The sequence below is a fragment of the Rhinolophus ferrumequinum genome, chromosome 15 (assembly GCF_004115265.2).
Source record: "Rhinolophus ferrumequinum isolate MPI-CBG mRhiFer1 chromosome 15, mRhiFer1_v1.p, whole genome shotgun sequence".
Taxonomy (NCBI): Eukaryota; Metazoa; Chordata; class Mammalia; order Chiroptera; family Rhinolophidae; genus Rhinolophus; species Rhinolophus ferrumequinum.
Genome location: NC_046298.1, coordinates 27,936,175 through 27,948,548, shown reverse-complemented (window position 1 = coordinate 27,948,548; position 12,374 = coordinate 27,936,175). Strand labels below are relative to the sequence as shown.

Below are 12,374 nucleotides of genomic sequence, written 5' to 3'. Positions count from 1 at the left end.
ATCTAGTGTTAAATCCAAAGGAGCCCAAATCCCAAGCTGATGCCAATAGTAAATTTTAGAACCTTAACCGGACTATTTAATAGGTCCCAGAAGGAGTCACCAACCACCTATGACCTTTTGTTTAGAGCATAATATAAAGACCTTCACATAAAACAGATCCTTCTTTCCCTGCCTGATCCATCCTCCACTGTACCCAGTTTCAAAAATTCCAATTAAAAATTATTCAACTCAGCGGAGTACAGCATTAAGAATAGAGACAGTGGAAATGTAATGGCTCTGTGCGATGTCAGAGGGATAGTGGATGGGGGGGACGGGGGTTCACACAATGTGAGGGATATAAATGATAAACGTCTAAGTATTACTTTGTCTTGTGCACCTGAAACTAATTAAAATAAATAAATAAATAAATTATTCAACTCAAGTTTTAAAACCAATTAGCCTGGAAGACCTTCTTAGTTTTCCTCTAGAAAGCTACCTTTTAATTTAAGGAGGCCCCTCCTTTGTCAAGCTTTCCCCTTTCCTCTACACTGGAGCTGTATCCACCCCTGAGCTCCATGGCTTTTGGGGAATCCTCCTGGAGGTGCCCTCTGTAGCCCATTGCATGGCTATACAGAGTTAGGTATGGCCAGATCTCTTCCATTGGACTGTGATGCCCTCCAAGTGGATGCCCTGCTCACAGTAGATGCTAACTTGGTAGTTAACACACAAGATGAGTGAGAAAGACTGGAGGGGCCAGAATGAAAGGACTGAGGGCCGCAAACCACAGTGAACTTTGCATCTTCTAACGAGCTCAAAGGGTAGGCAGAAGAAGTATAACACACATCCTCAGAGGAGGAGGGAGTAACCCCCATGAATGTGGACCAAGGTCAAGGAAAACAAGGAACTTTGATCCCATCACTTGACAACATAACAACTCTTTAATTTCCTTCCCCCATTGCTTCTGGACAATACATGGCACGTACTGAGAACTCAATAAACAGCTGTTGAATGAATAAATGTATGTTTGTTTTCTCCATTTCTTTGTCAGCCTTTTTTCCTCTTTGTTCTCTTTTTGTCCTCCCTAACCCCACTCCCCAACCTTTCCCCTCACCATCCCAGTACACAAAGATCACATTTCCCTCTCTCTTTCTTTCTCTCTCTCTCTCTCTCTCTCTCTCTCTCTCTCTCCCTCCCTCCCTCCCATTCTCCCTTCTTCCTCCTCCTCTCCCTGTCTCCCATCCACTAATTCCATGTATAAGAGTGTGTGTGTGTGTGTGTGTGTGTGTGTGTGTGTGTGTGTGATGATTCCCAGTTTACAGAGAAGAAAACAAAAGTTCAAAAGCCCAAAACTGGGTACCAAAGATCGCACAGCTAGGAAGAGGTTGTAGTGGATAATGTCATACTGCCCTAGATCCCTTAGTCATTTTGGTGCACTCTAAGCCATAGTGTGCTTCACTCCCTACAGCCATTCCCTGTGACTTTGTCTGAGGGTTTGTCCAGGAAGCTGGAGCTCACTTAGCCAGTGGCCAAGGAGAGCCAGAAGTGCCTGGAATTTAAGTCTTCCCTTCTCCCTACCTCTGAGAGGGGTGGGGCTGACAGCCCTTAACTAACGATTGACAGGAGTGAGGGCATAAAGACTGCAGCTCCCTGGTGGGCAATGGAGACAGCTCCCATGTGTGACCCCTACTGCCTCCAGCCATTAAGCCAACGTGACCCTCAGCGGACTTCCCTTGATGCTGCACCCCATGTGGCCTCCGCCCCTTCCTGGTCTATCTTTCCTACTCTAGGCCCGGTGTTCCTTGGAAACTTTCCCAATAAATCTCACTCACACTGTAGGGATCCCTAAAATGATCTCCCTAAAATGTACCACTTTGGCATGGGAACTATTTTGAGCTGAAGGTAATCAAGACCCTGAAGGCTCACGAGAAACTTTTCCTTTTCCTTTAAAGAATTTAAATGAGGGGTCTTGGCCATACATTATAAGAATTGTCACCAGAAATAATTTTTTATGACCTCTCTATAGGGTAGGGAAAGCTACTTAGTATTGAACATCTACCCTTTTTATCATCCTGCAAGGACCTTACTCCCCTCTGAAGGCCCGAAAGCACCTTACATCACCCTTAGCTCAGAATGCCATATACACTTCATTTTAATTTTCTGTCCCTGAACCTCTCATGTGTGGGGGGTTCCCATATATGCACACGTAATTAAATTTGGTTATTTTCTCTTGTAAATCTGTCTCATGTAGATTTGATTGTTAGACCAACCAAAAGAACCTTGAAGGTAGAAGAAAGTTTCTTCCTCCTCCACAACACAAATCCTCATCAAGCCTGCCTCTGGAGAACCTAGCCTAAGACAATGTAAATACAGGATTCAAACTCAAGCCTGACATACTTCAAAGGTTTTTCCCACTAAATTGTGGTTGACATTCTATTGCAGTCACACAGGCCTGATCTTCATTAATTTTATCGTCATTTTAAAAATGGAAGGGTCCCTGTAGCTTCAGGTACTTTGAAGACAAATGTGTTCAGACACTCTATGCTAGCTTATTTCGTCTTCTTACTATAATTACACGCATATGTTTCTGAGACAAAACATCTTGGAATATCTTAGCAAGATAAACTAAGTGACTCAAAGAAAAAAAACCTTATTTTTTTTTAACTTGTCCTTGTAATTCTCCTATACCTGGGTCCATAATTAGACACTAAAATGGACTTCACTCTTTTAATGTGATCCCTTTTAAAAATATTTTTATTATATAAGTAATAGAAGTAATATTAGAGAAATTCTAGGAAAAACATCTAGGGGGGAAAAGATCCAAGTACCCTAATCCAATCATTCACAAACGATTTCCTTCCAGTGCTTGTTTATTGTGTGTGTGTGTTTTGTTTGTTTTTTTAATTCATGTGACATGGTTGCAGTCTTGCTCAAACACCTGGATCTCCTGCATGCTTTCCTTTAGCTTAGTTTTCCATGGTGTAACACAGTCCTGTGGTTGTCATTTTTAATGGTTGCTCATTCTTCCACCCGGGGCATATACTGTAATTTGTCACCATTTTGACTGTTTTTGCTATTTCACTATTTTAAATAAGATTGTGCTGAACAACTTTGTGAATATACCATTTTGTTTGACAGCTACCCCTTTTCCATATTTCACATTATTTCTTTAAGAGAAATTTCCATATCTTGAATTATCAAATAAAGGAATGATATTTATGAGCTTTGATATACACTGCCGCATTTCTCCCAGTCCCCCCACACACTAAAATGTGTACCAATTAATGACATAAGCCAACCTGACACAAAGGTTATTCCAAGTCATGGTGACTTATGTTTTTTGAGTTCTGATCTAACTAAATGAATTCATTTTAAATCTCTCCACTTAGTACAAAGATCTTGAAACCTCTAGAATTACACTGAACCTATGGCATTCCTCATTAAAATGACAAAGAACCTGATGGGGACATTTTACTTACCCTAAAACATATGTCATTCCTTTCTTAATTCTAAACTTTCGCTGAGGGATTAGTCATTGGGCTTGAGTTGCCTAAGAGAATCAGTCATTTTACATACCACTAAACACAAGTCAGGACATTTCAGTGGCTGATGTGGACTAACTGACTTAGGTCAGTAATTTGACAGCATTTCTGATTGCCTACATCTGCAGAAGTAGAGGGGGAAGAATACTGACAAGATAAATAAGCCAGAGAGGATTCTTGTTTTCTCAGTTACCTTGAAGTTTGCCTGAGGTTTCCTAAGGTTTAGTATTCTTATTTACTAGCCTTAGAAGTGTTGCTCCCTGAAATTGATTGCCCAGGAATACTTGGACCTCCAGGAGATCATGTCACATTAGTTGTAATCATGGCATTGTTTTTTTGTTTTTTTTTCTAACATGCTTAATTGTCCTTGCTTTTCTCACAAGTGGAAAAGTACTAAAAATAAATTCAACCGGCAATTATTCTGAAAACCATTTGTACTTGCTACTACACACAGGACAGAAAGACGTAGACCGCTATTACAGCTTTTCACCCAGCCCACCCAGAAAATTCCAGTAAAAAAGTAGAAAACCCAGCCAGTCTTCTAGCTGCATGAGTCCGGGTGATACAAGACATTCATGTAGGTCAACATCCCATTGATCAACTGAGTTTATTTTTTACCTTTGAACTGTGTTTTGTTTTTTTTTTCTGGTTGTTAAAGTTGTTTTTGAAGAAATTTGTTTTCCATAGCACTTCTAAACTCATGTGCCAACTTGCATTTCATTTTAAGAGAGAATTTAATTGTTGGATTAAAGTAAAAGGCAAAATAGATAAGACACTTTACAGTCCATTTCTCCATGAATTGAGAAAATCCCTGATTTGCTTCCATCAACACCCCATGCTTGCTTTCACCCCTAGCAGGTTATAGCCACTGGGTGTGGGGTAACAACAAGCCAGCAAATAATTCTGCAGCTGATTTCCTTACGTTGGCAGAATTTACTGGGTTGAGATAATACTGGGTAATCCTAAATTACCAAATCCTAAAACCCAATCCAAGCTCAAACTTCACAACCAAACAAACCGGTTTAACAAACCACGGGAATTTAATTTGGCCTCACACTTGCAGCGGAAAAAGAAACACAACAGAAGAAAAAATGCTGGCAGCTCAGCTAACAAGCAGTCGCCTTCTGGACTCACTGCCAGCTTGATCCAATTAAGGAACGTTAGGGGTCTAATGACAGATATGAAGACAAAGGTTGAAATGAGACACAAGTTTCTGGACAACAGCCAGGCAAACTGCAAAGTTTCTAAACCTAGTGAGTCCCATCAATATTTAAAAAACACAGAAAAGTACAAAGATAACCTGGCTTTACAAGCTTCCTTGCATATTTAGGGAATAAGAGCCAAGGTCTAGAATACAGCCAAAAATTAATCCCAGAACAAAATTCCATTTAAACCCAGGGGACTGGATATAAGGAAACACATGAAATATGCAGGTTTGCTTATGAGTATTTATCCTGGGAGATCAACAAAGTCATGGCTTAGGTCCACTTCACCTTCCCCGTTCCTCTCACATGCAGCTCCTAAAGAAAACAGACCAAAGCAATGTCGTGAAAGCCACTTGGGGGATGTGCTTTCATTCACTCCATGCCAAGTGTTGAATTTTTAAACCAAATTTGAAAAAGTCCGGCTGAGGCACAGCAAGTGCCAGATTCTGCCCCGAATGAGAATCGCAGCGCAGCGCCGTCCACTTACCTGTGATTAGCACTGCCTTTTGATCCACAGGTAACAATTCTTGACCAGATAAGTAAACATACACGAGAAAACATGACAAGGAGAAGAGAATCAAGCCCCAGAAGAGGGACAGGCTGAGCAGGTAAGCCCCGCCACAGAAGCCTGCCAGGCAGAACACCGTTCTCCCCACCTGCCCTGGCCTCTTCTTGAATTTGTAAAGAACCAGTCCTCCCAGCGCTGCTGTGACAGCCAGGCAGAGCCATGCTGTCTCAGAGAAGACAGTGCTCATTCTCAGAAACTCCGCTGCACCTTTTTGTGCACAGGGCAAGTGGGCAAAGGCTGGCTTGGAAGCAGCCTGGGTTGTATGAACGGAGAGACAAAAAGGGAGAGGTGGTGGGGGGAAACAGCCTCAGCACGCTTTGAATGAGCCTGGATTAATCATACTCATACAGGCACACATTTCCTAGTGGTAATGTAAACCAGCGTGCAGTATGATATAAATACCAAAGCACTTCCTATTTGATTGCTCCCCCCACACCCACTGCACACGTGACACGTACGTATTCTCATCCACAATAAACATGCATTAGTTTTTTAATGACCTCTGGAGAGATAACTAGTTGGATAATTATTGACAGATTCAATCTGAGCTGTGAATTACAACATCTCCAGCTCGTAGGAAAACATGCTTCTCCTTTAGGAGTTTACGGTATGTCTGTGTCCAGTACTTGTTCTGACGTGTGTGTGTGTGTGTGTGTGTGTGTGTGTGTGTGTGTGTGTGTGCGTGTGTATGAATCCAGGCAACTGGTGAGGTTTGGAAGATCGACTCTGGAAGGGGAAGGCGTCGCTGATTTTGTCTATGTCCGTAGGATTCCTGCTACCTGAGCCAGGCTAAAGGGTAAGTGGAGAGGGAATATAGAAGAAGAGGAAGAGATTTATGGCAGATGTAGTGCTTTGGTCTTGTCAGAAAAGAGAGATGCCAGGGTGAGATAACGATGACAACACAACTGATAATGGCCCATATCTATTGGTACTTTTCTGTGCCATGTTTAGCTACTGATCCATTCGTTCTCTGCGTTGAAACCCTATTCTCTGCCAGTCTCTGCTCCAGGCACTGGCACGCGACAATCAACATGCTTGGTCTCTTTGAATACCTTAGGATGGTAGGTTCTATTATTGTAGTAATTTTACAGGTGAGAACACTGAGGCACAGAGAGGTTAAGAGACTTGCCCAAGATCCCGTGACAGTGGAGTCCAGCAGCCTTGTTTCAGAGCTTTATGCTGTTAACCATTCTATTCTACTGCCTGTCTTAGGCAAAAAATAAAAGCCAATCAGAATGGTATGTACTAGTGCTCCCTTACCTTCGCCTCATTGGAACCTTAGGGAACACTTCAAGGTGGATATTATTACACTCACTTTAGAAAGAGGAAAATGGAGGCTGGGAGAGGATAAGTAATGAATCTGGATCCACACCCATGATTTACTAAAAGCCAGGACTTAGAGAGCTGTAACTACTAGAGTCAGCAACAAGCTGACTGTCCCAAGAGGGCGCCAAACCACCTGGGCTTACAGCATGCCGTGTTTGTGCCCAGCACCTGGCAGGGAGGGATGGAGAATTCCAACAAAAGCTGGACACTGCTGTATCTGGAGTTCTCACTTTAAGGTCAGATTATCTATATTCAAATCCAATCGTAGCTCTGCCACTTACTAACTAGGTTGTCCTGGGTGGGTTACTTCACCTCCCTAGACTCCCACCCCTCAGCTGTAAAATAATAAAAATACCATGAGAAAGCACTTAACATATCCTGCCTGGAACACAAGAAGGAGCTTCATAACTGCCAGCAATTTGTTTTTTGGGTTTTTTTTTTTTTTTTTTTTTTAGACAGAACAGGCTCTCTGGCTGGACTAATAACCAAATGAACATAAGACAGAGTAACCGGAGAACATAACCAAATTGCATTACGTATATACGAGTACACATGGGTGTTCCATAAGAATATGAGACTGTAGGGCAAATCGGGAAGTTAAGTCTTAGATGCCATCTTGAGCTAAGGAGAAGGAGGGTTGTTGTCTGGGACTTCAAAAGGGAGAAAGGCAATTCACATGGAGATGGAAAAGCAAATGTTTGGTAAATAAATGTTGGCTGGGCCACCTTTAACAATGGGACACAGAGAGAACTTTGGGTTCCTCCTTGCCTGTCACACAACAGTTTCTATTAAACTATAGTTATCTATGATAACAGGCTCCTTTCCTGAAGCAGGTCCCCTGCCTAAATTCTTTTGGGCAATTAGGGCAAAGGTCAAGGGTTTTTCCTGAGTCTTTTGTTTCTTGAAAATCACAAGCTTAAAATAATCAATATCCCCAAGAAGCATATTTTGGTGTGGCACACTCTGCTTCCCTTCTCAGGAAGAGCAAGAAGAGTAAAATAAAGTGCCCAAATGAAATGTTGACTTGTCCTCAAATGTGGCTGAACTTAGCACGAATTGAGGAGAGGGAAGAGGACTGCAATGACAGATGATCTGGAGGAGGCAGGATTACGGGAGAAATGTACCCAGCAAACAATGATGTAAGAAGGTAGATAGCGCTTTGCACTGGGTGTTGGGAAGCTGTCTCTGGCCTCAGATGAGCCTTTGGTGAGTCACTCTTTGGCCAGCTCAGCTGTAAAGGGAGCCAACCTGGGCTCAGGGCTATTTCAAGACCCAAAGGGAGCGGGAGGCTGGGTGTGAAACATACTGTTTTGTGGGACTACGAGGGGTGATGACAAAGTCATTTAAGGGGTCTCGCATGGGGCCATGGCACCTCTTGTCTGCCCTCCCAGCTTCATGGACAGCTGAGGTGGGGAGATGTTGCTAGCTCCAGGCCAGAAAGCTTAGGGAGAAGGATCTAGAATTCCCCTTGGCTAGCCCTGAGATCTCCCTCTCCCCCACAAACCTCATTTACTCCTGTCAGCCATGAGTACACCTGTCGCAGGTGCAGGTACCTCTGTCAGGCTATTGGCCTCACCAGCCAGGAGGATTCAGACAAGGTAGACCAGGTGTCAGATAGCTTTCCAGGTGAAGATACAGGATAGTCATTGCTCTATGTGGGGGCCTCAGCACTTTGTCAGTGGCTCTGACCCTGCAGTTGGGGTCAAACACTCATGGTGGGTTTTCTGATGGGCCCACACCACCAGAGATGAAAAAAATCTCCTGGTGGCAGCCCACGTTGCTTCCTAGCTGCTCAGTTCTGGCGCTCCCAAGGAGAGCGCAAACGCTGCTGTGAAGTAGAAGTCTAGGTAAGGATGGTCCTTGCCCTCTGATGGGGAAGGAGGTACACAGTATTAAGAGGGTGAGCTTTACAGCCTCACACAACTGGGTTCAAATCCTGACTTTGCCACTTACTAGCTGTGAAGCATTGAGCAAGTTACCTGCCCTTCCTGAGCCTCAGTTTCCTCCCCACCCTAAAGGAAGCCCAGTGCCCTGGCGTTTCTAAAAGTGATCGGCATAATTCTTGCCTTATGTCTGGCAGGACAATAGCCACATTTCTCATTGTTAGGAGTACTCACTGCCTCAAGAGGGCTAAGGCCCTTTTCTCCTGGGCAGAGGGAGTGGTTCTTGCCAGCTTCCTCCCCCCTTCCCCCGGCCATCCTTCACACATCTGCTTGAATGTCAGCGCCACATCACCTAACCTGAGTAGCTTCTGTCACCACACCCTATTAATTCCCTTTGCTGCACTTAGCTCAATGCATAATTCTGTACATTCTACATTTTTAGGGTTTTCCTGTCTCCCTTACTAGACTACGAACTTCACGAAGGCAAGAATTGTATCTGTTTTGTTGTTGTTGTTTGTGTGCTATACACCAAATGCCTAGTGCCTGGCACATTTCATGTACTTAATTAATATTTGTTGAATAAATATGGGAAGGAGAAGGTCTCTAATGAGTGCCTTGTAGGTGGCAGGTTTTTGCCAGACAAGGAGGAATTCAGCAGTGAATAAATGGACCCAATTCCTGATCTTGGGGAGCTCTCAGGAGTAACTGCCACAGGAGCAGTGACTAGTGGGGGTGGGTGGGGGTGGAAAGGAAGGTGTTTTTTTTTACCAATTGGAAACAAAGATGGAGTTGCAGAATTCCTAGGTGAGAATTAGCCCAACACCTTCTGAGCCCCATATGTTTGCATTCCTTTGCCTGAGAATTTCAGGGTCCTGGTCCTAGAGTAGCTGCTCTGCCTCTCAATGAAGACTTAATTCAGAAGTCTGAATTGAATTGTGTCTCCTTGTTGTCCCCATCGTTTTGTCCTAGAGCTACCTTCAGCCATCCCTCTTTGGCCAATGTCCCATTGCTGGTTCTTAGCTTTTCAAGGGGAAGGAGCCAATTGGATCAGTTCATTCTTGCTAGTGATGCCAGTGGGGGGTCAATATGGTGCTTCGTTCCTTTTTGAAGGTACCTTCTGAACACAAAATATCTTACCCAAAAGAGAGGATTTCCCAACCTGGGGGAAAAAAAGAAGCTGAGAATCCTAGGATGTATACTTTCTTAGAATCAGTGAATCTTGAGTTTAGAAGGGAATTTGAAGAAGTAATTCCCTATCTAAAATGGGGATTCTCTCTGTAACATCTCCACCAAGTGGTCATCTAGTCCACTGTCAGGACAAGTGGACTTTCCAGTTCAGGACAGCCGAGGGTATCAGAAAGCTCTCTTCTAGAAAGAGCTCGACTGTGGCATTTGTCTTTCCTTACCCACTTGGAGTCACACAGACCAGATCTAGCCCCAATTTCCTTCAGATATTTGAGGACTGCTATCATGCCTTACCTTCTCCAGGATGATGGTTCTAGGTTCTCTCAATGGCCCCATATGTACGGTAGAATGGTTTCTCTGGTGCTAAGTGCCTGAAACAGTCACATTTTTAAGAGTTCAAACGTTAAAAAAAAAAAATCATTGTGTTGCAATAACTGAAGAATATCTTGCTATGGTGAGTGTAGCATGGTGATGGAATAATTCACCAAGTAGAGAATGACCAAATGTTGATGTCAGGATGACCTAAACTTTAAGATGTGGGCAGGGCAGTACAAGAAATAACAGAGCATCTCAGGGACATCAGGGCTTTCTGGTAACACAGGTTTTGTTAGTGTTTTCAAGATTTGGGGTGATGACTCGTGTTTTAAATGTTAAATTATAATTGTGCAAATGTTACATATGTTATTTCAAACAGTGTGGTGGGGAGGAGAGCCAGGAGAAAACAACCAGAAGTTAGAGTTGGATTAAGTCATTTTTTCTGTCATTGAAACATTGTAGGGTAAAGATGTTTCAACTCTACACTTACCAGGCAGAGTCCGATTCCAAACAGGTCAGATCTCGTTTATTATATGTCAATTTTCAAGAATCCTTAGCGTGGACAAAAAAGAGGTTCTATGAAAAGTAACCTCACAGGGTGATCTGATCATAAATTCCTAACTGGTCATGGTGGGGAGTCACGCCCAGGCACACAGCTTTTTAGAAAAAGGCTTATCTTTGCCATTAGCAAGCCCTGCCCATTGTGCATCTAGGTTAGTACACCTTTGAAATAAGTAGTAACCACTCCCAAGAGAGCATATAATCTTATTAACCATCCTGTAATCCAATCCGCGGCTTTGTTTTCCCCCACCTTCATGTAAACTTCCTTACATTCCTTCCTTAATTCCAAATGCATAAAAGAAACTGCAAACTGTCATTCTTGGGAGCATTTGAGATCTTGCGTCCCAGCAACTGTCATCAGTTTGGGCTCAAATAAACTCATAAAGATTCTCTACAGGTTTGCATGTCCTTACGTTGATATTAGCAGCCTGGCCCTTCTTAGAATGGTATTCAATTACTTATATCTCCCCTGGAAAGGCTGGGCCCAGAACGAAAAACAATATTTTCAGTACAGTTGTGTATATATATATATATATATGTATTTTCCATCCCCATCTCTTTTCAGCACTCACCATAGCAAGGGGCAATAACCACACCAAGAATGGAAAAGTCAATCACACACACACACACACGCACACACACGCACAAACATGCACTCTCCTTTCTTTAAATTAAATAATTATGTTTAAGCACAGATTATGAGGTTGTTCTCTTTCTGTCAAGGAGTTTTGTAATCTCAGTAAGAAAGATTTAAATATTCCTCTATAACCCTGATGCTTTATGTATACACAGATAAATGACCTGAATACTCCCAAGTCTTTGGCTTTCCAGGACTTTTCTTCTCTCTCCTAAGGCTGCAGGCCTAACGCCTCACACAGAACATCTACATTATCTTGGAGGATTTGGGGGGATTTACATTTCTCCTAAAACTTTTTCTGCTTTTTTTGGTTTTTCTGCTTCCAGTAGGTCCAGAGAGTTCTGGCTGCCACCAGCAGCAATTCAGTTCCCTTGCGCCCTAGCAATTCCCTTCAGGCTGCTGCTTAGGACTCTGAGCTCAGAACCTGTTCTGTACCCAACTGAGCCACCAGCAGGTTGGCCTCAGCACAGGGCTAAATTCGGACAGGCTGCACTTCCTTTAGCGGTCCTGCCTCACAGTTTTCCACAGCCCCAGTGAGACAAGGCTCTTGTGTATAACAGACTTTTGCTAGAAGCTGGGAGGTAGCAGGGGGAGGGGGCACCAAAGAGGGCTGTACAAGGAACACCAAGAGCGTCGATTGCTCACCTCCCTGCTCATTGAGGCCCCTTGGCCCTGCCGGCCCCTGGAGAGATTTCTCAGGCTGACCCTCTCTCCTGGGACTCTGCAGTCTGCTCATTTGCAAATTTTTTAAGCCATGGACCCTTTTGTGCAAATGAAATAAAGCAAAGGCTGATAAAGCAAAGGCAAGTTTAGCTGTCCTGGTGGAAGCTGAGATGAGGGCAGGCAACCACCATGCTGGGCTTTTCCATCATGACTGCGGCAGCCCCGGGGTACCTGGACACAAGAGCAGATGATCATTGATTTATCTCAACTTGCAGTGAGGAACCTGAGGAACAGAGAGGGGACAGTACTTGACCAGATTCATGAGGGCAATGAGCATCAGAATTCGGTGTACAACCCGGGCTTTTGCGGTGTGTGTATCTATGGGGGTAGGTGCATGTATGTGTTCGTGCGCACGTGTGTATGCATATATGTGTGCAGATGTGTATGTATATGACTCTGTGTGTGTGCATTGTATATGTGAAAGGCTGATGCGGTTCCATCCTTGCTCCTTTA

At 43.5% G+C, this 12,374-nt stretch overlaps 2 protein-coding genes across 3 annotated transcripts in view; one reads left to right on the top strand and one right to left on the bottom strand.

The window, feature by feature from the left end:
• Positions 1-5,478, bottom strand: part of HSD17B2 (hydroxysteroid 17-beta dehydrogenase 2) — a 48,337-nt gene extending 42,859 nt beyond the window's left edge. The window contains exon 1 of the mRNA XM_033127086.1: positions 5,211-5,478. Within this exon, the coding sequence (XP_032982977.1) occupies positions 5,211-5,478 (268 nt within the window). The remainder of the gene's footprint in view (positions 1-5,210) is intronic.
• A 336-nt stretch (positions 5,479-5,814) lies between these two features.
• Positions 5,815-12,374, top strand: part of SDR42E1 (short chain dehydrogenase/reductase family 42E, member 1) — a 31,466-nt gene continuing 24,906 nt past the window's right edge. The window contains exon 1 of one of the 2 annotated variants that reach the window (XM_033127088.1): positions 5,815-5,898. The gene's annotated coding sequence lies outside the window, so the exon portion shown is untranslated. Of the gene's footprint in view, positions 5,899-6,600; positions 6,854-12,374 lie in introns of those variants that run through there. The other variant, XM_033127090.1, reaches the window with a different exon arrangement.